The 23,747-nt window shown below is 45.1% G+C and overlaps 1 protein-coding gene across 3 annotated transcripts in view; it reads right to left on the bottom strand.

Annotated features, from left to right (window-relative positions):
• LOC134502704 (tetraspanin-15-like) overlaps positions 1–23,747 on the bottom strand; it is a 109,349-nt gene that overhangs the window by 10,948 nt on the left and 74,654 nt on the right. Inside the window, exons 6-8 of one of the 3 annotated variants that reach the window (XM_063311172.1) lie at positions 7,563–7,616; positions 5,795–5,911; positions 4,612–5,289 (exon numbers count right to left, since the gene is read on the bottom strand). In XM_063311172.1, the coding sequence (XP_063167242.1) occupies positions 5,287–5,289; positions 5,795–5,911; positions 7,563–7,616 (174 nt within the window). In that variant the 3' untranslated portion in view covers positions 4,612–5,286. Of the gene's footprint in view, positions 1–4,611; positions 5,290–5,794; positions 5,912–7,562; positions 7,617–23,747 lie in introns of those variants that run through there. The other 2 variants (XM_063311169.1, XM_063311170.1) reach the window with 2 other exon arrangements.

Genomic DNA, 23,747 nt, shown 5'->3' with positions numbered 1-23,747 from the left:
TTCCTCAGGCCCCCTTCCTTCTTGTTGCATTTTTTTTGTTCTTGTGTTTCTCCTCCTTTTGGTTGGGGGGGGCAAGAAAGCATTTAGCTCAGTATTGCTTGCAAATAGGGGACAGCAGAACACGAAGAAGAAACCAAGCTCAGGATACAGCTATTTTGCTGGAAAAATAATGAATGCTGAGAAAGAAAGCATAAAAATAAGCCATGTTGGTACAGGAAGCAGGCTTAAACCAGGCCAGCAAAGCAGGAGAAAGATGGAGTCATGAGAAAGTTTGCAGGAAGGCTGCCAGCATAAGAGGAACTGGGAACAATTAAGCTCCGGAGGCCAGTGAACCTGAAGGCTGTTTCTGAATGCCAGTTCCAAGGCTGGTAAAGCCTGATTTTGCAGACTGCCAGTAAAATGTCTTTCCAAGATAAACTGATGGGAACATCTAAAGGATCAAGTGGAAACAAAGCTTTCAACAGAGACTTTTAAGAGGGATTCTATTCCATCACTTCATTACGAAATGAAGCTTAACCTGAAAGATCATACCCACCCCAGTCCCAGTAATATGCCCTTCTCTGAAAAGGCCCCAGCATCCTCTTCAGGTGTCAGAAGAGACACTCCAATAGAAGAGCATCTCTGTAGCTCAGGAGTTGAACTGTAGAATTCTTGGTGCTTGCTGAGCTTGGTGGTTGGCTTGCATGTTTCATTACCCAACTAGGTAACATCATCAGTGCGAGGCCACCTAGCTAGGTAATGAAACATCTGCAAGCAAACCACTAAGCTCAGGGAGCACCAAGAACTCCACAGAAGAGATACTGGTTTGCGCGCTCTCCCTCTGGGATTTTTAACGAAGGCTGGTGCATTTAGTATTATATGTCAGTGTGGCCACCGGGGTGCCAGTACTGGGGGTAGGCCCACTGCTGTTGGGAAGGAGAGGAGACTGCAGCCAAACCAGTGTTTGATTACACTGGATGTCTTCTGGGACTCACAACCAGCACCTTCCCCTTGTGCTGCTAAGGATGCTACTGCCATGATAGACAAACTCACAGGGGAGAGTCAAGAAACATCATGAGCCACAAAAGCCACCTGGAAGCTGAACACAGGGGTGTCAGTGGAGGGTGGGGGTGGGGTGCAATCATGTGCTTGAAGCCTCACTTCATTTTTACTGCACTGTGACACATATGAAAAACAAATGGGGCTTCGATCACTCAATTGTGGCTGTTATCTTGACATTTTTGTTCATCCTTGTGGATACCCCTGGTTCTACCCATAGATTTCTAAAAAGCTATCCTAATTAGTGACTACATCTTGCTTATTTATTTATTTGTTTGTTTATTTTCTATCCTGCCTTTATTATTATTTTTATAAATAACTCAAGGCGGCAAACATCCCTAATACTCCTTCCTCCTCCTCTTTTCCCCACAACAGCAACCCTGTGAGGCGGGTTGGGCTGAGAGAGAGGGACTGGCCCACAGTCCCCCAGCCGGCTTCCAGGCCTCAGGCAGGACTATAACTCTCCATCTCCTGCTTTCTAGCCCATTGCCTTAACCACGGCACACAGAAATAATTACTAGCTTTTGAAATAGAATTTATTTTAAGAGTCTCAATAAAGATCATTGGGCAGTTCAACACTTCCCAACCAGTAAAATCAGTCAGAGGGTACCGCAGAAGTCATCTAGCCCAGCACCTGTGTGATACAGGATCTGATAAAGCAACTTGGACAGATGGTCACCCAGCCTCTGCTTGACATGAAAGGGAACACCTCTCTTCACGAGGCAGCCTGTTCCATTGCCACCCTTTACCATCAGGAATTTCCTCCTTGTACCTAAGCTGAATTTATTTCTCTGGTTCTGGTTCTGGTCCTGCCCTCCAGGGTCTGATCTTGCTCTGTAGGCCTGAAGAGTGTTAGCACGATCTCCCCTCCGTCCTCTCTCTTGTAGATTAAACATGACCAAAGCCTTGAACTATTCCAGCCCCCTTACCATCTTGGTCGCTTTCCTTGGAACTCACTCGTCTGTCTCTGTCCTTTTGGAACGAGGGTGTCTAAAACCACTTGCCCTATTCTAAGTGGTGCAAGGGTGAGGGAGGACAACAGACACTGTTTCTGTTAATGTGCCCAAGACAGCCTTGGCCTTTTTAGCAGCTGCATCACACTGCTGGCTCCTGTAGTTGGCAAGGACCCCCAGATCCCTTTCACACATGGTCCTACCTAGGTAAGTCTCCCCATCCTAGACTTGTACTTTTCATTTTTCCTACTCTGAATCAGGACTTTACATTTCTCCCTATTCAGTTCCCTCCTGTTCATTTCAGACCACTGCTGAAGCCTGCCTGGAACTTCTTGAATGTTCTCTTTCTCTTCTGAAGTGTTAGCCACTCCTCATCATTTTGTGTCACCTGCAAAGCTGATAACCGTCCCTCAACCCCTTCATCCAGGTCATTAGTAAAAATGTTGAGCAACTCAGGACCAGGACAGAGCCTGTGGCACTCCACTCAATACTTCCTCCAAGCTGATGTGGAGCCATTTTTGAAGAGATGAAAAAGAAATGTAAGCATGTCCCTTCATCCGTACCCCACTGGAGCAATGAAATGTCCCATGCTTGATAAATGGGCACTCAGGGCAGGACTGTGCAAAGGCAAGACTATTATGTACCACAGGATGCCTCAAGGCCCATCAGGTTACCTACCCCTGCTGACTTTCATTTAAATTTCATTCTATTTTTTAAGAGAAGCTTATGTGCCATAGAGCGAAGCACTGACCTCTAGGATCCTCATCTGTACTTACAACAAGGACATCTGAGCTCACATTGTCTATGTAGCCATTCCAAAAAATGCAGAGCAGCAGCCCTTCCAATTATGACCCCCATCCATGTAATAAACAAAGCTCTGCTGGGATGGTTGGATGGGAACTTTCTAGGTTGCAGAAGGGAATAACTGGCCATTTGGTTGGAACACCAAGGAGATACATATACACATGCTCATCATGCCTCTCCTATTGTGTACAATGCAGAAAAGGGGTAAGAAATAGGAAGCCAAAGAAGTTAAGGGCATGCTTTAAAAAGGGGGAAAGGGAACCTAATTAACTTGTTTATATCAACACCAATCACTACATCTCTCTATCTTTCTGCCCTCACAAATCATCCTTATTTCCATACCTCTTCATATACTGTCCTCTGTTCCTCAAAGTTCTCACTTCCATTTTTCAGAGGATCTTCAACACTCCATCCAACCATAACTTTCTCACTTTCCCCCTTTCTTTCAGCACTTTTACTCTTTCCTCATATGTTTCAGGATTCATTCCTCATAAATATTCTCTGCATGACCCAACCACCTCCATGCATTTCTTCCATGTTGTCATTGTTTCTTGCATCTAGTCCACATTCAGTCCTGATCCTACCTCTACTTGTTTTACTCCACACACTTGAGTAGCCCGATCCCATTGCATTCAACTCCCCTTTGTTTCTCCTGACATACCCCTTCTCTCTTCCATACAACTCAGTGGGCAGAAGCAACTTTTATTCATTTTTACTTCTTTCGGTAAATCCTCACTCTGTGCTGTTGAGGCTCAGTCACATGTGTCACCTTTCTTACTGGACCAACCAAGTCCCTGGAAAGCCAGCCCTGGGCTGAAAAAATACAAAGGACCACAAGATGGCAGCAAACAGTTGAGAGTTCCCTGGATCCTGATTTGCTACTGAGGATATTCACTAGATTTAGGGGCAAGACTTCCTAGTCCCTCAATTCAGAAGGCTAAGGTAGAGACCCAGAAGCTGCCTATCAAGAATGACATGGTGGGAGCTGATGCTTTGTAGGACTGGAGCACTCCACGCCGCCCCGGATGGGCCTAGAGGGGACTGCTCTGGAGGCTCACCCCTTCCTGGAACAGCTTTCTTCACTGTCTTAGTGGTTTGTTGTGTTTTGTCATTCCTTCCAGACCAGACCATGCTCCGTGTTTCACCTCTCGAAACCCTGCATGTTGCTTCTGTCTTGCCTTTGCAGCACCAACAAAGGTGTATGGTCATTTCTTTATAGTGTACAATCAAGATTTTTCCCTGAAAAATAAAACTGCCTTGGTCTTCCTTAATTTTCAAATCCACATTCTTCATTGCATCATATAACCCAGGTTTTTTTTCCAATTTTGGTAACTTTACAACTCCCAGAAATCCCCAGCCAGCCAAACACTGATATAACCTATCCAACATTTGCTGCAAATCATTTGGATTCTCAGCCAACATGGCACTGTCTGCACACAAAAGTAAATCTGCATCCACACGCCTACCTAAAACACCTCTAATGATACCACAAGCATTCCTTCTAGAAAGCGTCCATAAATATATTCAACTACCTGGGGACATAAAATAAAATAAAATCCTTGTTTTATTCCTGGTCCTATGCTGACCCATTCAATAACCACTCTCTTTATTCTCCTACATGTTCCTTCTATCACATACTGCTCTCCCTGCACTCTGAGAGCAGCCTTCCGTTCCACATGGTGCCCGACAGTAGAAGGAAGGTCTACATCAACCCAGGCAGCACCTTCAGTGGCCTGATGATGGGATACCGGGGAGGGCAGAAGGGCTTCATACGGTCAGAGGAGTGCGGGCAGTGTTGCTGCCAGTGTTCCTGTTGTGAACTGTTGGTGCCCCAGATGGTGGAAGGGCTACGCAGATCGGGCTACCTCTTAAAGCTCTCTTGCCAGTATAGTGAACAGGACCAGTAGTCCTTGACTGAGACAATGAAAAGGTCAAGGAGCATGATGTGCCCCCAACCAAGCCACGCTGAGCCAAGAGATCTGGGGAGAGACTCCTTTACAGGTGGATCCTGGGTGGCTGTGCAACCGAAGATGGTAAGGTGATAATCATTCTACTCTTCCAACACTTCCAGCACAGAATCCTGGACATCCTCAGGTGTGTGAGGGTTCATTTGTACCTGGGGGAGGAGTTGGCACCAGTGCAGCCACTGGGGGCACGGGATTGGGGCTGAAAACGGAATTCTCAGCTCCTTGTCCTTCTTTCTGCTCTCCCCTTCTGTGCTGGGTGACTGGGTGGGCTTTGCCTGTCCAAAGACTGAGTGATGCTTGGTGGCAGCAACCGCAGACTTGCTCCAGGGTTGGCTGTGCCGCAGCCAACAGTCCTGGGATTGTTGATGCTGCAGATGGTGCTTTCAGATCCCGCACGTCTAAGGCTTGCAGTGGATGGCGCATCTCCCACGGCACTGCTGGCGCTTGTGGAAAGGAACCCAAGGGCAACTAGGAGAAGATGTAGTAACAAGGAAATGCCAGCGCTGGATCCTCTAAAAATGCAACTACTGAAAGAGAATAGTGGGGAATGGCAGAAACGTGGCGTTTGCAGGGATCCTGAGACAAGCAAGCCTCCTGCTCAGCTTGTTCCTTCCAGAATGTTCCAGTGGCTCCTCTGCAGGGACATCAACCAGACTGGGATGCCCAGGGACCACGATAAAGAAGGGAGATGGCAATTGTGGAGGAAACACTAATTATCCTGGCTAACTGGGCAAGGGCCCAACGAGGACAGCTACTCAGGACATATTATGGATCTTTTTCGTTAGGACATGCAGGGGCTCATGGGGCGGTCAGAAATGTCAAGATTGGCACCACCAATCAAATGGTTGCAACCACCATTGCTACTGTTTTGATCTTCCCCCCAGCAGATGTCCCTGAGTACACAGTGAGTTGACATCTGGAGTAGGTTTCCTTATGTGCTAATTAAACAAAGATACCCCTTCTGTGCTGCTCTTTCATGGGCAAAGCACAAACACCCCCAAATAACCATCAGAGAACAACAATATTTTTTACCTGAGGAAGGAACAAAGAGCAAACAATTCCTAATGTAGCTTCAAAATTGTCTTTGAACCAAAAGCTCACTGCATGGATGCAGCCGCGCACGTGAATTGTGTTCACCAGCTCCAGTCGCTACAAAAGAATAAATCTCTAATTAATGACACAATTATATCTCTGTCACAAGTCATTGGCATTTAGGACTCCAATACTTTCTGCTATTACATTTGACTGATGGAATTCTTTAAAGAATTATTGAGATCCAGCATGCTGGTTTGTACAACACCTGAAATCACAAAAAACACTAATCAAGCCAGCATAGTGGGCAAACAAATCTATTACAGATGACAAAGTATGTTGTGTAAACCCAGCCTTTAGGTTAGTTTATACTGTGCTAAGGGGCTAATTCATTAACCAGATTAAGTGTGTTGTGTGAATCCACCACATAGCTTGCAAAGGCTTTTTTCAGGGGCTCTGCACTTTCCCCTTTGTCTTCAGAAGGACCAGACTGCTTGGCTGGCCATACACACAACTCTCATAGGTATCCCCTTCCTTCTCAGCAATTTTGAGCAGAGTTGCTTGAAAATCATGATCCCAGGTCCCAATCCCCTCTTTTGGGTGCAGGGATCAGGACTGTGCACGAGATTACTGCAGCTCCACCAAAAATTTCAATCCAGATATACTGGCATTATTATCTTCAGTCCTGCTGTAATGATCTTCATCTGGAATTTGCAGATCTTCCCAAATGGGTCTTTTTATTCTTTCCAACTCAATAGAATGATGAGTTTCTGGTCCCAGTTGTGGTCACTAAGCAAGGACTACCTGTACTGCATGACCCTTGCTTCCCAGCACATGCATGCACACCATCACGTACTGTAGGTGCCTCACAAGGGGGAGAGCAGAAACACACACTTAGTATGTTGCTTTGTTACACAGAAGAAAATACAGCTGCCTTCAGCGAAAAGGGGTCAGGAAGAATTCTAAAGCCAACTTCTGCAGGCTTTCTCTGCTGTTTTTATATATGGAAATGTTGCGAGGGTTTGTAGCAAGGCTAATTTCAAACCGAAACAGGTCAGGAGTTCTTAAACTGACAGTTCCTTTAAAGTCACCGAAATGTCTTCTCATGTGGCTTTCTTCGTTAGGTTTACTGGAAGCAGAATGTCAGAAAGGCCAATCCTAGATTTAGCAAGAAGTTTTATTTCTTTCTGCGAACATCTGTTTGGCGTGTCAAACTGCTCGAATCCGGTATTTGAAATACTGCACTTGCTGAATAGAGGAGGGGTGGCATTTTGGCTTTGAATTTGACCATTAACTCTTTAACTGAATTATTTCTGAATGGACGTGGGGTGGGGGAGATGTTAAATGAAACCTAAAGCAGATTCTCTTTCTAAACAGTGCCAAAGAACATGGGATAAGACTTCCATTGGCAGGTTATAAGCTTGCTTTGAAGTTCCAACGTTCATTTCCTTCTCCAAAAGAAAGGAGGACAGAACCCACCCCACCATTAAACGGCGAGCGAGACCAGCTCTACAGGCGGTGGGCTGCTCAGAAGACCCGGCATCAGGCCCGGTCTTGCCCAAGGCCCGCCATCTCTGGGCACACCCCTCAGACTTTCAGACTTTCGGCTGCAGCAAAAAAGGCCGTCTGACCTCAGAAGCCGTCCCAAGCCAGGGGCAGTTCTCCTCCGTGGGGATTTCAGCAGCAACACTCTCAAAGCACCTGTTCCCACCCGCCTGCCCACCGCTGTTTGGCATCCAACTCAGCTCAGTGAACTTCAGTTTGCTACCTCTTGATTTAGAGTCCGGTATCCACACAGTGTGTTGATGACTTCTCCTGGGGCCTATGAAGAAAAAAAGGAGAGCGGTTCCAAACTTAGTAACAGCACACAAAGGAAATTTCAGGTGGTTTCTTTTTAAGCCTCCAGGAAAAGGAAAAGGAAAAGGAGGACTCTCTAGCTCATTTCTTGGATTTTTCATCAACCACAAATCAAGTCATAAAGCTGTGATGACCCACTGTGGCTTTTGGCTCACCTTTGAGTCAGAATCAAGGAGACTGCTGCCTCAAGAACACTGCCTGCAAGGCTTGAGGACGACTAGGTGTGGCCCATCTCTTCAGATGTCATTTTGTGTGCCTTCTTCTTGTAACAGGGCTGTTATAAGAAGTCGATTCAGCTCACAGCCAACGTTTTCTGGACATATGGTTCCCCATTGACACCCTGAGAAGGAGTTGTTAATGTTTTCTACTACAGATTAAGGTTACTATGGTAACTAATCATTTTGGCCAGGTGAAGAGGTTGAATTTAATTGTCTCTTTTTCGGATGTTAATTTTTGCACCTGGGGGGAAGAACTTGCCTGGACTTGTTTTAGTTTCTGTTTCCCTTCTGTATAGGCATGTAGAGAGTTAAGCAGCTCTCACTGAGAGCCTGTAAGAATGCAGAAGCTTTTAAATATGTGTTGCTTTCTGTAAATAACATTATTTTTATAGAAATGCCTGGTGTGTGACTTTTCTGATCTCTCCTGGGCCAAAGGCTTTCCTAGCAATCTGCCCACAGGAGTCACACCAACTTGCCCCACTGATACACAAACATCTGGCAGCTGAATGCAGATCACCAGGTAATGATCCAAATAAGACTTTCCAATATTTTTACAGGTGTAGGGTACAAGTGAAAATTGAAATAGTAGATTTAACATATTAGAGAGTCTTACTTTCGCAAAGAAAATTAAAAAAAAACAAGTGTCTGAGACCACCCTTGTTTCCAGGGATCTCTGGGGGAGGGATCAAGAACTCCAGATGATGGCTGTAACCATGTGATCAAACTCCTGCCCCTGTTTATGTGTGCCACAGATGTGAGTCAGCTAAAGGAGGGGCACGGCTTTGATGGCAGCCACCATCTTGACTGTTTTGACCACCCCCTGCTGACACTCTTGTTGGTTCCCCACCATCCTGTTGACATGAAAATCATTTTCAAACACCACAACTGTCATATTAAATGTTTTAAAAAATAGTGACTTATGATTTGTTTATATAATTCTACATTCTTTTTGACACAAAACACAATCACTTTCTGCTGAAAATTCAATTTCTTTAAAAGGAAAGAAGTGGAAACTTTATTTCCCAAAAGGAAGAGCAGCATCATTGCACATGGCAGCATTTTGAAATGGAAGCATTCTGAAAGCTGACATTTCAACTGATCCTTGTGAAGCAGGACAGGGTCACCTTGGAAGGAGTAAGGAAATGTGAAGCGACTGTCCGCAGGGTTGTGCAAGGTCGCAGATATCATAATGTCATCATGCCAATGGCAAAATTACTGGCCCTGTGACATCATGGTGCAATTCACATCATTTGCACAATACTGTCACGACACACACAACGTCATTCTGACATCATCACGGCTTCTACTTGATGCCTGTGCTCCACTGTGGATGCCATACTGAATTTTCTAATCAAATTTGGCTTGAAAATAAGGAAAACAGGTATTGGTCCTGGTTCTTAGAACTGTACTGCTGGATGGGGCCAGTAGCTCCCACAAGTCCTACCTCCTGCTCCGAATAAAGGCCTCCCCACAGATGGCTGCCCACTCCAATTTCTGCTTGGATACTTCTGAGGAAGAGAAGTCGCCATCTTTCCGGGCCACCTGCTCCACAGCTGGACTGCTCTTACCAGCAGGGAAGGTTCCAGCTACAGTGCAAGTAGCACATCAGCCGGAGCAACTGAAATGCCATCTTATTTGCACAGCTCATGATCTATATGAGGATCAGAGGTGATCATTCTTTCACTAAAGAGATGAAGCTGTCATAACAGATACACAACCTCACCGTACAACTTACTTGCATGAGCAACAAGTAAGTAAGGGAGGTCCAGTGCATCCTGAGAAGAGCTGAGATGCTACAATCCCAACCAAGGGGGAATTTACAGCCAGTGGGAACCTGGTTAGGGCTGAGCTGGCAAAAGAGGGGTACAGCTGGGCAGAAGCCCAGGCCCACCTGAAACTCCTACAGGCAGCAGGCAGCGGTTACCGATAAAAGATGGGGCAAATGGCACTTCTTTGCCAAGTTTAATATAATTTATTTATTTAAAATAATTATCAACCACCCAGTGAGTTACAAACCACAAAACCAAGATGAAATGGTAAAAAACAAATAAAATAAAAATAATTTAATTTGAAACACACAATAATGAACAAATGACACTAGCAAAGAAGCAATTAAGGACGGAGGGCTTGCTCAGGCAAAAATAAACATGCCTAAAGTCAATTAAATTCTTGGCTTTCATAGCAGCATTTCAGAAGTAATTTGCCACTCCCTCCTTCTGGACTGTGTTCCTACTTCCCAGTCTAAAGTCCAGAACTGGAATTTCCTGGTAGTCCCCCATCCAAGAACTAACCAGATCTGACTGTGCTTAGCTTTATGAGATTAGCTAAAATAAACTTGATGCCATAATCTACACAGATTGCAGGTGTTGGGAATGAAAAGCAATTGTCTCCTGGCTCCAAAAGGCACCCTCAAATGGCACTCCCAAGTCAGGTGCCCAACAGAAAACACTTTCTTGGCTTGATCCAGTATCAAAGAGAAACAAGACGGATAAGGTTACGGGATTTACTCATGTCTCAGTTCCATGTGACATGTACCTTTTGTGCCAAGCTGAATTGCCCCTACCAGCTGAATAAGTTATCTGAAGAAGTGTCAAATTGTGTTGCATTTTTATATGAATAGTTTTCAAGATTCAAAATACAGCATTTTTAATTACTACAGCCCATCTTTCAGGACACAAATCCTTCAGAGGAAGTTTACAAGAAATACCAGCAGTCATTAAAAAAATATTTTAAAAATGGGCTGTACCCTCTCCAAAGTACTGCAAGGGAGAGGGCCAGTTAAGCTGGAGCAAGTTTTGATGTGACCTTTGACTTTCTGCCTCCTTTGCTTTTCTCAGTAAATCATTTGCTTCTTTTTGGCCATATCAGAACTACAGAAAGGGAGGGAGGACTAGAGGTTTTCCAACCCTCATATTGGCTTGCCTGTGCTTATCTTTGAATTTTAACAGAGGTGACTGCTAATTTCATTTTTAAGGTAATATGTAAGTTATCTTTCAGGGCACCACATTCATGGAAAAGATGGAAAGCAAATGTTCCAAAACTGGAAAAGGGAGGACCTTGCTGATACATGAACACAGAAAGGATCCATCCAGCACCTCTCTCACATGGGTATCTTTCAACCAACTGCTGACCATCATCCTGCCACATCTACGTGGCATCAGCTAACAATCTTTTTTCCTCACTGAAGCAGATACAGACACAGCTCATAAAAACCTTTCAAGCTGTGAGCAGAGGAGAGCCTGGTGGGTAAAGCAGTTTTTTGGCATCAATTCTGATGGGTTTCTCTGCTCCAGAGTGACAGCAATCTCTTTCCTTGAAAGGCAGACGTATCAGCAAGCTGACCAATCATGGGCCTCCACATGCAGGAATTCCTGGCCAGCACTTCAGGCCATTCCAGTGATCACTTGGCATCCCTTAGGTCCTTCACTAAAATGTCTATTGCTCCTTCCTCAGGAGAATGCCTGGTGTGTGTGCAAACATTCTCTGTAGGTTAAGTGAGAAGTCTCTATCATGAAGCAATTCCATTTTGCATCGAATCAACTTTCAATTCACATTCACAGTACAGCAAGCCTTGTATTTCCTTTGTTCAGCTTTCTCAACCCCCGATCACTTCAGACTGCTTAAAATAAGAGCCCACAATCCTAATGCACCAGGAAGGCATCTTGCTGGGAAAGGCTGGTACAAAGAAGGGGTGTCCTCACCTCAAGTTCTCTGCTATTTCCTGGGTTGACTAAGGCTGAGGGGACTTGAGGTCACCTGCCAGGTTGTCTCCTGATAGCCCAGGGAATCTTTTCTGTGTTTCTATGTGCAAATCCCAATGGCCATTCCCAAATTTCTGGAATGGAAACTCTGCTTATTAGAAATCTTTGTTCATCTGCGGTTACCCAATCAGAGTTTCTTAGTAATAAAACTCAGAGCCTCAGAATATGTGATTTGCTCCACAGAAATGCCATTTCCAAGTCTGTTTTACAAAAAGAAACCGGCTTCTTTAATATTTTCATGGAAATAACCTTTATGTTGTCACGTATCATATACTGCTATTAATAACTGAATTAACAATGTACCCATTTTCAAAATAGACCTATTTAAGTGAAATAGGTGCAGATGTCACTTTGCTCAAAATGCAACCAAAGCTGCACAGTGTAGCATTTCCAATTGCACAAAATATGCATTTTGGGATCTTGCTTTGGTATGTTTTGAATAGGCTGCTCATTTTGCTGACAATTCTCTTGCAAGTATTATGGGGTACCTGAGGGCTCAGTCCTCTCCCCTGTCAATCACCTGGAGGGGTCATCTGCAGGTTAAGAATGAGGTATCGTCAGCATGCAGACAATACCTAGTTAGACATCTCTGTCCTGGGTGAAAGGGGGGCTGCCTTGACCCAGTAGTTAGAGGCTGCCAGGGTCTGGATGGGGAAGCAGACTTAACAGAAGCTAGACAGCGGCAAGACTTTCAGAAAATGTCCAGTGTGTTGGAGACTTCAGAACACAGAGGGAAGATATCTGAATGCACACTTATGTAAGTGAAAAGTATTCGTGCTTTTTCCTCCGAACAAATGCTCCCTTTCACCCCCTCTCCATTGCCTTCACTGCTTGAGGTATTTGAAGACCCAGTTCCTAGTATCTTGCAGACTAAGTAAGCCTAACTCAGTTATTAATCCCCCTCCATTTCCCCATAGTATCAAAGAGTTGAAAGAGACCTCACAGATCAACTGGTCCAACCACGTGCTTGGTGCAGGATCTGCTACAGCATTTCGGACATATGGCTATCCAGCCTGTTTGAAGATCTTCAGTGAAAGGGAACATGTCCTTCATGAGGCAGCCTACTCCACTGGTTGACAGCTTTTGCCTTCAGGCAAAATACGCCTCCTCATCTCTAACCTGAATCTACTTCCCTGTGGTGTCAATCCACTGATTTTGGTCTTGTAACAGAGTACAGAGAGCAAGTCAACTCCTTGTTTGAGCAACTCAAACTCCTATGACAACTCTTTTGATATTTGTCCCCCACAGAAGGCTGCCATCAAATCCTTTCACTGTTGCTCACAGGGCCTGGAGTCATTCCAGGATCAACCTCTGCCTTTAGGATGCAGTTTTAGAAAGGGAGCAGGCAAGGGGAAGGCAAGGGATGGTTTGAGAGGTTGGCTCGTGTGTATAAGAGCTGTGTGCAAAAATAGACATAGGTCTTCTGAGCGAAGATACGTTTCCTCCAGTCCAGTGCTGGTAAATGGAACCTGCTCCTAGAGAGCAAGTTTTCTATTAAATGTGTTTAAAGTGTTCCACAAACTCTGCTGCCGCTAAGCTAGCGATCATCTTTTCCCTGCTTCTCTCCTGCGATGATTTATTAATGCTTTCAGATGTTTGAAGCATCTGAAGGAGGCAATGGGTCTTGAGCTCCCCAGAGCAACAGAAACAGCCATTCCTTTTGCCAAGACTTAATCTATATCCAAGTCGGGTCTCAGACCAAGGGGGAACTTCTCAACACTGATCATTTCTCCTTGTTGCTTTCCTCCACAAGCAAACAAGCACAAAATGATGGTACATCAGCCCTAGGCCCCCTCTTCTTAACACATTTGATTTCTCTTTGCACGTGCATGTGTGGAGGAGGGCTGGAAGAAGCAGCATTCGACCATTAGACCATCTCCCTGCAGGTCAGCACAGCCCGATGAGGGAGTGAAGGAAAATTAAGACAGAAAACCAGATAAAGAAGCCCACCCCAAACAAGCATTCAAACGCTCTCACAAAATAGCTGTTTTCTTAACCTCCATGGCAAACTCTGTGCTGGCCCTAGAACACAGGCATCTGCGGGAGTGGTGGTGATGTCCCATATATCACGACACCACCGAATAAACGGTATGATTTACTAATCACCTGGTTTGTACCAGTTGCAGATAGCTCTAGAGCAGGCACAGCTTGCCCAACACAAATTGCTTGTTTGGCTAGATAGAATCTTGAAGTCCACCACCCAGACTTGGGGGTAAAAGAATTTGGAGTGCAGAAGTTGGTTTCAGGTACCAGAGCTAAGCTCTCCCTGCCCTAAATTGCTCAATTTCACCATTTTATTTAAGTGGTTCACACAACATGCTAACCTGTGTGGTTGCTTTTGACCTGGCATGTTGGGTGAACCCACCAGTAGTGGTTTGAGAAACGGAGTGTATGGCTTAATGTCTTCTATGAAGACCCAGCCAATTATGTCTTATCCATTTAGTGTGATGAAACAAACCATGACTTAGGAAGTCATCCCAGTCACTATGTTGCTCTACTTGTTGGACAATTGGGAACCGTTAAGTTTTGCAAGTGGCTATGAATCATTCAGAGGTCTATCAGTGGCTCCTGATTAATCTTAGCCTCTTCCTTGCTCTGTTGTTCTTGAAGCAACTTGCTTTCAATTGTTCTGTTGACAAAGAGGTTGGCCATTTTTAGACCTATCCAGCGTTTCTTGGTTAACTTAAGGTCTTAAACAGGATTAAGTGTGGTTTTAGGATTGAACTCAGTGGAAGCACATACTTTGTGTCAGGTATAATCCCTTACCCTTCCACATTAGTCTAAAATTGCTTCCAGTCCCAAGTTTAAATGGACTTAGTACTCTGACTTGGAATGAGATGGTTTTTAATATTCTTCCAGTTCAGCAAGGATGGGTGGGCTCCTCTCACTTTAATTTGGAACTGGAGCAGGAGGTTCACCTCTCAGAAGAAATAAACCCAGGGGAGGGGATCTCTCTCTCTCTCTCTCTCTCTCTCTCTCTCAGCTTCTAAAGGAAGTTGAGAGTTCAAGAGAGATGTAGTCATGAACCAATAAAAAGCTGTAATTTCTGACTGTTCTTGGAGAACGATGGGAGAGAGCCTCCTCTTCCTCAGTCAGCAGGATCAGCATGGGGAGAGATATGATATGCCCCCTCCACAGCTGAACTGAGAAAGCTGATTCACACAAGTGTTAAACTAGATCACTAAAGGCTAAATAAATAACCAGCAGTGATTCTGCTTTGATTCATGGCAAACTATTTCCTGACTATCGTCCTTAAGGTTGGTGACTGTCCTTTATCCCTTAAGAACAGGAATTTAGAGCAAGTACCTCAGCTTTGATCTTTGGACCTAACTCAGTAGCACAAGACAGAACCAGGGATGCTGACTCTTTTCTGGCCCCCAGAACAGCCTCTGCTGAGATGAAGGATAACAGATGGTGCCCTGCGTACTTTGACCAAGGATAATCTTCTTGTGAAAACTGCCTCAGCTCCACAACCTTCAGGGGATGTGCTGTGATCCCCTTGGGGGAACCCCTGCTAAGGGCTGTGTGAGCTCTGCGAGGTGTCCTTAATCTGTCTTGAGAGTCTTCATACCTCCTCAGCAACTGGTCCAGCTGAGAAAGGACTGAGACTTCTCCAGGACTTCCTGAAGGAATCGCTCTCCCTTCCCATCTTCTTCTCTCCTCACCATCTCACTCGCTGGCTGGAAAGGATTCTCCAGTCCCTGGCCAGACTCAGTCCTCGGATTTTCCCTTTTTGTGCTGCCAGGATTGCTCTTTCTAGTTCCCCTGTGCCCTTTTGGAAACAAGCAGCCAGACCTGCAAGCGCTACTTAAGAGCTACAGCAGAGTGAGTGTACTGCAGAAATGCCAGGCAGCATCTGTTCGGATGCTTGAATTTGGATTCTTGCATTGAGCAGCAGGTGGGATTTGAAAGGCTTAACTGGCCTCTTCCTGTTCTATGATTCTAAGATGTCCAAGATTGCTTTATTATTTCCAGGTTACTTCATACACTAATTTAGTCCATTTTAAAAAAGATACTCTGTCTTCCTTGCAGTATCTCAAGTGCTCATTATGGTGAGAAAGCAGAAGTTGTGTTTCAACATCAAATAACACCAGACAGACATTGCAGCCTGACAGAAATACTGGCTTGGTTATTTCAGAAACAGCAAGCGGGTCACCCTGACAAAACAAGCTCCCACACTTTTGCAATAAAAGTTCAAAGAGGAGGCCATCTGGCGAGCCCTCTGCTAAAAAGCCTGAATTTTTCTGCTCTGACAAACTGCCGGTTTTGAAGGTTCATCTGTAAAAATGGCTGCTCATCTTTCAGAAACATTCTCTCAGATCAGCCGTGGAAGGACACTGCACCATAGTTTGTATCTGCTCAGACAGGAATCTCAACACATTCAGTGGGGCTTCTACATATTTATTTATATTTATTTATTTATTGCATTTTATAATAATTGTAATGTGTCTGGTTTTATGAGATTTTAACTTTTATGATCATAGTTTGATTTTATTGTAAACTGCCCAGAGTCCCTCTTTTGGGGGAGATGGGCGGTAATTAAATTTGAATAATAAATAAATAAATATTGGGGGCCCTAGTGCAGCTGGTTTGAGGGCTGCTACTTCAAGAGAGCCAGGCAAGTCTAGCTCTGAGTCACTTGCTGAGAAGGGCGGCTATAAAAATTGAATAAATAAAGAAATAAAACATTTGGGAGCTGCCTCATGAATTTGGCAAATTGTGTTTTGATGGTCTCATCGCTGTTACAAATGTCACCCTGCTCAACCATCCCTGCTGAGATGTAGAAGGCACAAGGAAACTGCGAAGCACCAAGCTCCTCCCCCTCCTTCTTGACAATCTGAAAACTGAATGGAATGAAAAGCTGATGCAGTTTACTGCCTTGTTGAATGCTGAGATTCGTTGCTTTCGGTGGTGGGCCAATAATTTGTTGGCATTTTTTTTCTGCTCTTGGCTACCATGGTAATTAAGTACTTCCTTAAGCATTGGCCGGGTGAAGAGGTCAAATTTAATTGTCCTCAGTTTAGGTGTCAATAGTTGCATTGCCTGAGGGGAAGGCAGCTTGCAAGACTTTTGTTTAGTTTCACTTTTGCAGCCGAGTAAGCACCCTGGTGCTCTCTGAGCGTGTGTGCATGCACCAGCCTGTAAAGATGTTTTTGAGCTTTCTGTAAATAAATTTATTTTTATAGAAATGCCAGGTGTCTGATTTTTCCGATCTCTCTGGGCCAAAGGCTTTCCCGGCAATCTGCCAACAGGTTATGGGCCCAGTAAACCCAGTAAGAAGCCCAGAAAACCCCAGAAAGAGCAGAGAGATCAGCTCCACACCTCATGAACATTTTAAAAGGCAGGTAGCAAAGACCTGTGAAGATTTTTCTTTGGAGCCGCCTGGAGATTTTCTAGCTACTGCTGGTTTACAGGACAAAGAAGCCAGCTGAGGTGACTTGCAAAAGAAGGAGGAAGCCATGGCTGCCTCCCAGCCCTCAGCGATGCCTCTGGAGCGCCTATCAGAGACCAACTACTTGAATTGAAGATGGAAATGTATCTTCGCAGAGAGAATCTTTGGCTGCCAATTGGTGAGCAAACCCCCCAAAATCCCAGTGCTGAATGGCTTAGGCAGGATGAGTGGGCTAGAGCCACCATTATCCTGGGAGTTGAGGACAATCAGCTAGTCCACGTGTGAGGTATGCAGTCTGCAAAGCAACTTTGGGACGCTTTGAGAGACTTGTATGTAAAGGCAACAGCAGGGAGTAAAGTTACCCTGACAAAAAAGCTGTACAAAGCCTACCTTGCAGAAGGAGATAGCCTTCCTGAGCACCTGCATCATATTCAGCAGCTGTTTGTTGAGTTGCAGGAGAGAGGAATGGAATTTACACCTCTCACAAAATCCTATATCCTCCTGTCCTCACTGAATGCAACGTGGGACATGCTGATTTGTACCCTGGAGGCTATGCCTGAAGCAGACCTCACCCCATCGTATGTTACACAGCGCTTACTCGCTGAATGGGAGAAGAGAGAGGAAAGATCCCCCCCCCATCTCTTCTGGAAAGCTGCAATACCAGAAAACAAGGGAAAAGGGAAAGGAAGCTGCGGCCACAGCGCTAGCCAGCCAGCGATGCCTCAATTGTGGTTCAGCTGGACATTTGCAGAAAGACTGTGCCTTGAGATCCAAGAGTAGAAAGACAGAGAAGAAGAACACAAGGGCAACACAGAAGAAGGCTCTTCAGACAAGCCAAATTGCACAGGTTGCTGAGAAGGGTATGGGTGTATGAGAAGGGTATGGATTCTGGGGCCAATTGTCATTTATGTAATTGTAAAAGCTCTTTTGTATCACTGTCTAAAACTGACAGACAAAGTGTATCTTTGGCTGATGGGTCTGTGACCAAAATTATGGGACAAGGTGACTTGTATTTATCCTGCTTGGGAGAAACTGTAAAAGGTGTGTTGTATGTGCCACATTTACAGTCAAACCTTTTATCTGTGGCACAATTGGCTGCAACAGGGTATGTCATAACATTTAAGAAAAATGGCTGTAAGATACGTAAAAATGGTAAATTATGTGCTACTGACTCCTTGTACATTGTGCAAAAGTCAAGGAAGCTAAGCTGCAAGGCTGCAGTTGGCAACACTCCATATCATGACCATTGTGTACACCTGATGCACAGGAGATTTGGTCATGCTAATTTCAAGTATATAGCACAAATGCCACAGCTGTGTGCTGACCTAAAGATAAAACCCTGTGATAAATACTTAGACTGTGTAGTTTGCAAAGAATGCAAAACACTAAAAGCTCCTGTGAGTAAGCACTGTGACAGAGTTACAACTAGACCTTTGGAAATTGTACACATTATTGGTCCTTTTGCTCCAAGTCTTGGACAAGCAAGGTATGCAATGACCATCATTGATGATTTCTCAAGATATACATTTATCTACATCTTAAAACACAAAGATGAGGCATTTGAGAAATTTAAAAGTTTTGTGACATGGGCCCAGTGCTCTCTGAGCGCGTGTGAATGCACCAGCCTGTAAATATGTTTTTGAGCTTTCTGTAAATAAATTTATTTTTATAGAAATGCCTGGTGTGTGATTTTTCTGATCTCTCTGGGCCAAATGCTTTCCAGCACTCTGCAACATAATTCTGATGGCCTTTAAAGGGAATGGGACAAGTCTAGGAAGGCTCAGAGGGGCTAATCATCTTGAAAGTTATTTATTACTTCTGGAATCATAAGCAACATGCTTTAACTACCAGCCGCTGAGGAGCAAAAGTCACTGCTGTCCACATTTGTGAGCCTCCTAAAGGCAATTGGTTGGCATAAAATGGGTTGTTGATCTAATCCAGCCAGGTTTGTCTTATGTCTGCAAACCTAAGTCCCCAACCTCAGTAACCCAGGTTTCCTTGGATGGATAAATCTCTCAGAATCTAAGGTTCTCCTCTTTCCCTGATTTCCTTGCATTTTACTCTATCACACTCAGTACCACTTAATGGACAAAGCAACCTCAATGAACTGCACACAATAATTGTGAACCAAGGATCCCAGGCACATACCAAGTTGCACATGGAGTGCATGGACAATAAGGTTTCAAACCTCATCAGCACCTCCCCACTGGAGCTTTCCAGGCATCAGCTTGACCCCCCACAGCCCTTCCAATGTTAGGGGGAAAAAAACCCAGCAGTTTAAGGGCAACAGCAGAGCTCTGTGGCTCCCACACAGAGGTGACAAACTGCACCTTTTGGAAAGGTTGATTGTGAAAGTTCTTGCCACTGCAAATCTCCTTCTCAGGACTCAGTCTTAAGCATGAGCCCTGTGGAGTTTCCATTCTCTGCTGAAATGCCTCCAAGGCAATTCTTGGGAGCATGGCATGCAAAGGATTTGAAGATTGCTCTGACATGGTCACAAGGAATCTCAGACACATGCAGGGACACATCCATTTATCATTAGGATGCACAAGATGAATACTGGTGAGAAAAGACTGATATTTGCAGCCACATGCAACTGCTAATAAACAAAGTGCATTTTGAGCAGATACTTTGAGCCATAAAAGAAAAAAAATGCAGAGCACAGGGAAGTATCTCATGTTTTCATGGACACCTCAGACCCAGAGGTATCTGAGGTTAGCAGTTAAAAGCTAGTTCCTTTTTTTAAAAATTATTTCTACTTTATTTAGGCATTCTGTATGGATGCTGTACGAGTAGAACTAATTCATGTGTTTTAAATCACATTCATACTAAAAAGCTTTTAACACGACACTCAATTTTTAAAAAATGTTGTTGTTCTATAACATTACTATATGATATATCTTACATTGATATCAGTCATATCAGTTCACCTAAACAACAATTAAACTTTAGACTTTCAGATTTTAAATTCATCCTAGAACAAACTGAAGTATTTCAATTTATAATTGCATATAATACTATAAAGAATTATAACTTCTGTAGATAGCCGAGAGAACAAATCTGAATAGAAACAGCCAAGCCGTGGGACCACAGACTGTGGATTTTATCAAGCCCCACCTAAAGCCCTCTTCATACGTGTGTAGGGAAAACCTGCACAGAACAGCCGAGGCATTCAGCACCCCCAGTCCCATCTGGCATCCAGACCTAAAATCTTTCAACTCCATTTGGGTAATATGCAGTGATACCACCCAACCGCTGATGTGAGAAAGGAGAAAGAAGTGCTATGTTCCCAGCAAGGAATATTGCACACCCAGACTTTTGGATATAGATATCCAAATGTCTGATGCCATTTTTGGGTGAAACAAATAAAACTTTTTATTTATCCTAACACTTGCCTCAGTGAAGAGTGCTGCCCCCTTGCACCTCAAAAGCATGTCCCTTTTTAAAAAACAGCTATGTTCTGTCTGAGGGATTTGAACTGAGGCCACGGGAATGGGCTGATCCAAGTCACCCTCCTGTGATTTGGTGACAAAAACATACAGATTGGCTGGTATTAAATAAAATCAGGTTTCAGTGAACTCAATAGCACAAACTGAATCCCATCAATTTGAACGTGAGCAGAGTTCAATTAGTTTGGAACAAACTCTGCCAGTTGCCTCTTGTATTAGACTGATTTTCCAACAGTACCTGCCAAATGAGTTTGCATGTTTTTCTAGACAAATAAATTTTAACAATATTTATGCCAACATCAACCATCAAGAAAAAGCAGCCTATTTTGACTTTGCACTACCAAATGGGCTGGAAAATATGAATAAAAATAGCTTTCATGGTTGTAAGAAGGTAGGTTCACTCATTAAAGCAAAATGTGGGAAATTCAGCCTGATAAAAGAACATGCTTCTTTACACCACACATAGTTAAAACTGTGGAACTCACTGCCATCGTATGTAGTGATGACATCTAACTTAGACAGATTTAAAAGGAGACTGGGCAAATTAATGGAAGACAGTTATTAGTCGACGGCTGTTGGCTATCTCAGGAAGCAGAACCTGCTGAAATACCAGTATGGGGAGCAACAGTGGAAAGGGACTCCTACGTTTCTCAAATGCACCAGGCTGGCCCTTGTGTGACCCAGATGGCTGGCCCAGCAAGGCTGTTATGTTTTTACTATGACATACTGTAAATTCCAGATGTTGTGCAGAGATATTAACCACACTGACCAAAGAAGAGTACTTGAAAGTTTATGAGTCACTGAGAAGCAAAAGGACAAATACTGTTAATTAATCTGCTTGAGCATATTTCATTGTCTCTCCAGATAAGCTCAGAATTAAGATTTTTTTTTTAAAAACTACAGTCATGTTACTATTTGTTCTATTATAGACAGTAGAAAAAATCAACTTCTAATTGGATGTTTCTCCCACAGCTGAAAAATTCTACTGTAGAGTATATTGGCCACGGCAAAATATTAAGATCTCTTGGGGGTCGTAGCTCAGAGAAGGCTCATTGGCACAAAAAAAAGCAGCAACAAAGGAACCATCCTGCCAAGCCTGTTGCGGTTGCACTAAAACGGGTCTTCTTTGGAATGTTACACTTTATGTTGCAATTTTTGGACTCAGCCCAGAAAGCCTGCACCAGTGAGTCAACTAGCCCTGCAAGGTTGAGAGCCAGAAGAGGGACTGGCAGGGAGCCCTACCAGCTGGGGAGAGCAGCAGGGCAGGGCTGGTGAGGGTGAGGGTGAGGGTGTCTGCATGTGCTATCCCAGCCTCCCCTCCCAGGAACGCTTGAAGAGGACAACAGGAGGTTCCTGGTCTCAGGTCTTGAGGGGCGTGGCTATGGGGTGGGGCTGCTGTGGGGGGGTGGAGGTGGGCCATAACTTAATGGTGGTGACATGCATGGGGAGAAATGGTGGGAGACAGGGAGCGGACTGCTCTCGGGGAACGTGGGACTGATGTCTCATACCAGTTCTGTGTTCCGGTTCCTTGATCTCAGCCCCGGTACCGTGTCAGCAGACCTTCAGTGGCCCTGGCCTCTGACTGCTACTACTGAATGTCAGGTCGGTCTGCAATAAGGCTTCCCTCATTCATGATCTGATCATTCACGACAGGGCCAGCCTGGCATGTATTACTGAGACTTGGCTGGGTCCGGAAGGGTGGGCTAGCCCTTTTGGAGATATGCCCAGCATGGTTTCAGCCGAGAGGGCGGGGCAAGGGTAGGGGTGTGGTGATTGTCTTCAGGGAATCCCTTATGGTTTTCAGGGGCGCTGCACCACAAGTCACCGGATGTGAAACCCCGTTCATTAAGTTGGGCTCTAGGAATCAGTTGGGATTGTTGCTGTTGTAGCAGCCTCCCTGTTGCATGGCAACCTCCCTGCCTGAGCTCCTTGACTCCATCTCGGGGCTGGCAGTGGAGTTTCCCAGACTTATGGTTCTGGGGGGCTTCAATCTGCCTTCCTGGGAGTGGAGTCTGAGGTGGCTCAGGAGTTCATGGCTAGTATGATGGCCATGGGCCTATCCTAGGTCATCCAGAGCCCGACACGGGACAGTGGTCACACTCCAGATCTGGTGTTCCTGTTGGAGCAGTGGCTATGTGATCTGAAATTTGGGGAGCTCTTGGTGTCTCCCTTGTCATGGTCAGATCACACCCTGATTTCCATGGGATTCTCTAGTGCCACCACCCACTGCGGGGAGGCTGGACCATTAGATTGGTCCACATCGGCAACTGATGGACCTGGATGGTTTTCAGGGGCACTGCACCACAAGTCACTGGATGTGAGACCCTGAGTTCTCCTATGCAGCCCCCCTCCACAGGGAGGCCTGACCCATTCGATTGGTCTGCCCCCGGTGACTGATGGACCCAGTAGGGTTTCAGAGGGAGTTGGGGGTTATACCCGAGGATCTGCTGCACGGTCCAGCGGAGGCCCTGGCTGCTGCTTGGAATAGAGAGGCAGCTGGGGCCTTGAACAGGATCATGCCTGTGCGACCTCTCTTACCCCATCGAACCTGAAACTCTCTGTGGTTTACGGAGGGGCTGAGGGTTCTGAAGAGGATTAAGAGATGTCTAGAGCGCTGCTGGAGGAAGACAAAGACTGAATCCAACCAAACACTGGTTAGAGCTGCTATTAAGGCCTACCTGGTGGCAATAAGAGCGGCGAAGTGCCAATACTTCTCCGACCTTATCGCGTCCTCAGAATGCTGCCCAATGGCCCTGTTTAAAATCACTTGATCCCTTTTGGGGAAGGTGGGTTCAGTGACCCACCTACAGGGCCATGCAGAGGAGTTTTCAGAGCATCTGCAGGATAAAATCGCTCAGATCCGGTCTACGCTAGACTCCAAGTGTGAGGCCTGGTCCGTGGAGATACCAAGGGAGCGGACTTACCTAGTTATCTGGGAACAGTTTGATCCTGTTGGACCCGAGGAAGTGGACAGGATCCTCCGGACAGTAAATGCCACCTAGACCCTTGTCATCTAGACCCATGTCCCTCCTGGATGGTAAAAACAGCTCGGGAGGTGAAATATGGGTGGGTCCAGGCAATGGTTAATACATCCTTGAGGGAGGAGCCGTTTCCAACTGTCTTTAAGGAGGTGTTGGTGCAGCCCCTCCTTAAGAAGCCATCGGTGGACTCTACAGTATTGGACAATTTTCATCCAGTCTCCCACCTCCCCTTTTTTGGGGAAAGTGGTTGAGAAAGTGGTGGCATTACAGCTCCAGCAGGTTCTGGATGAAATGG

This window comes from Candoia aspera, chromosome 9, assembly GCF_035149785.1.
Source record: "Candoia aspera isolate rCanAsp1 chromosome 9, rCanAsp1.hap2, whole genome shotgun sequence".
NCBI classification, from domain to species: Eukaryota; Metazoa; Chordata; class Lepidosauria; order Squamata; family Boidae; genus Candoia; species Candoia aspera.
Note: the sequence above shows the minus strand (reverse complement) of the source record. Positions and strands in the feature narration are given on the sequence as shown.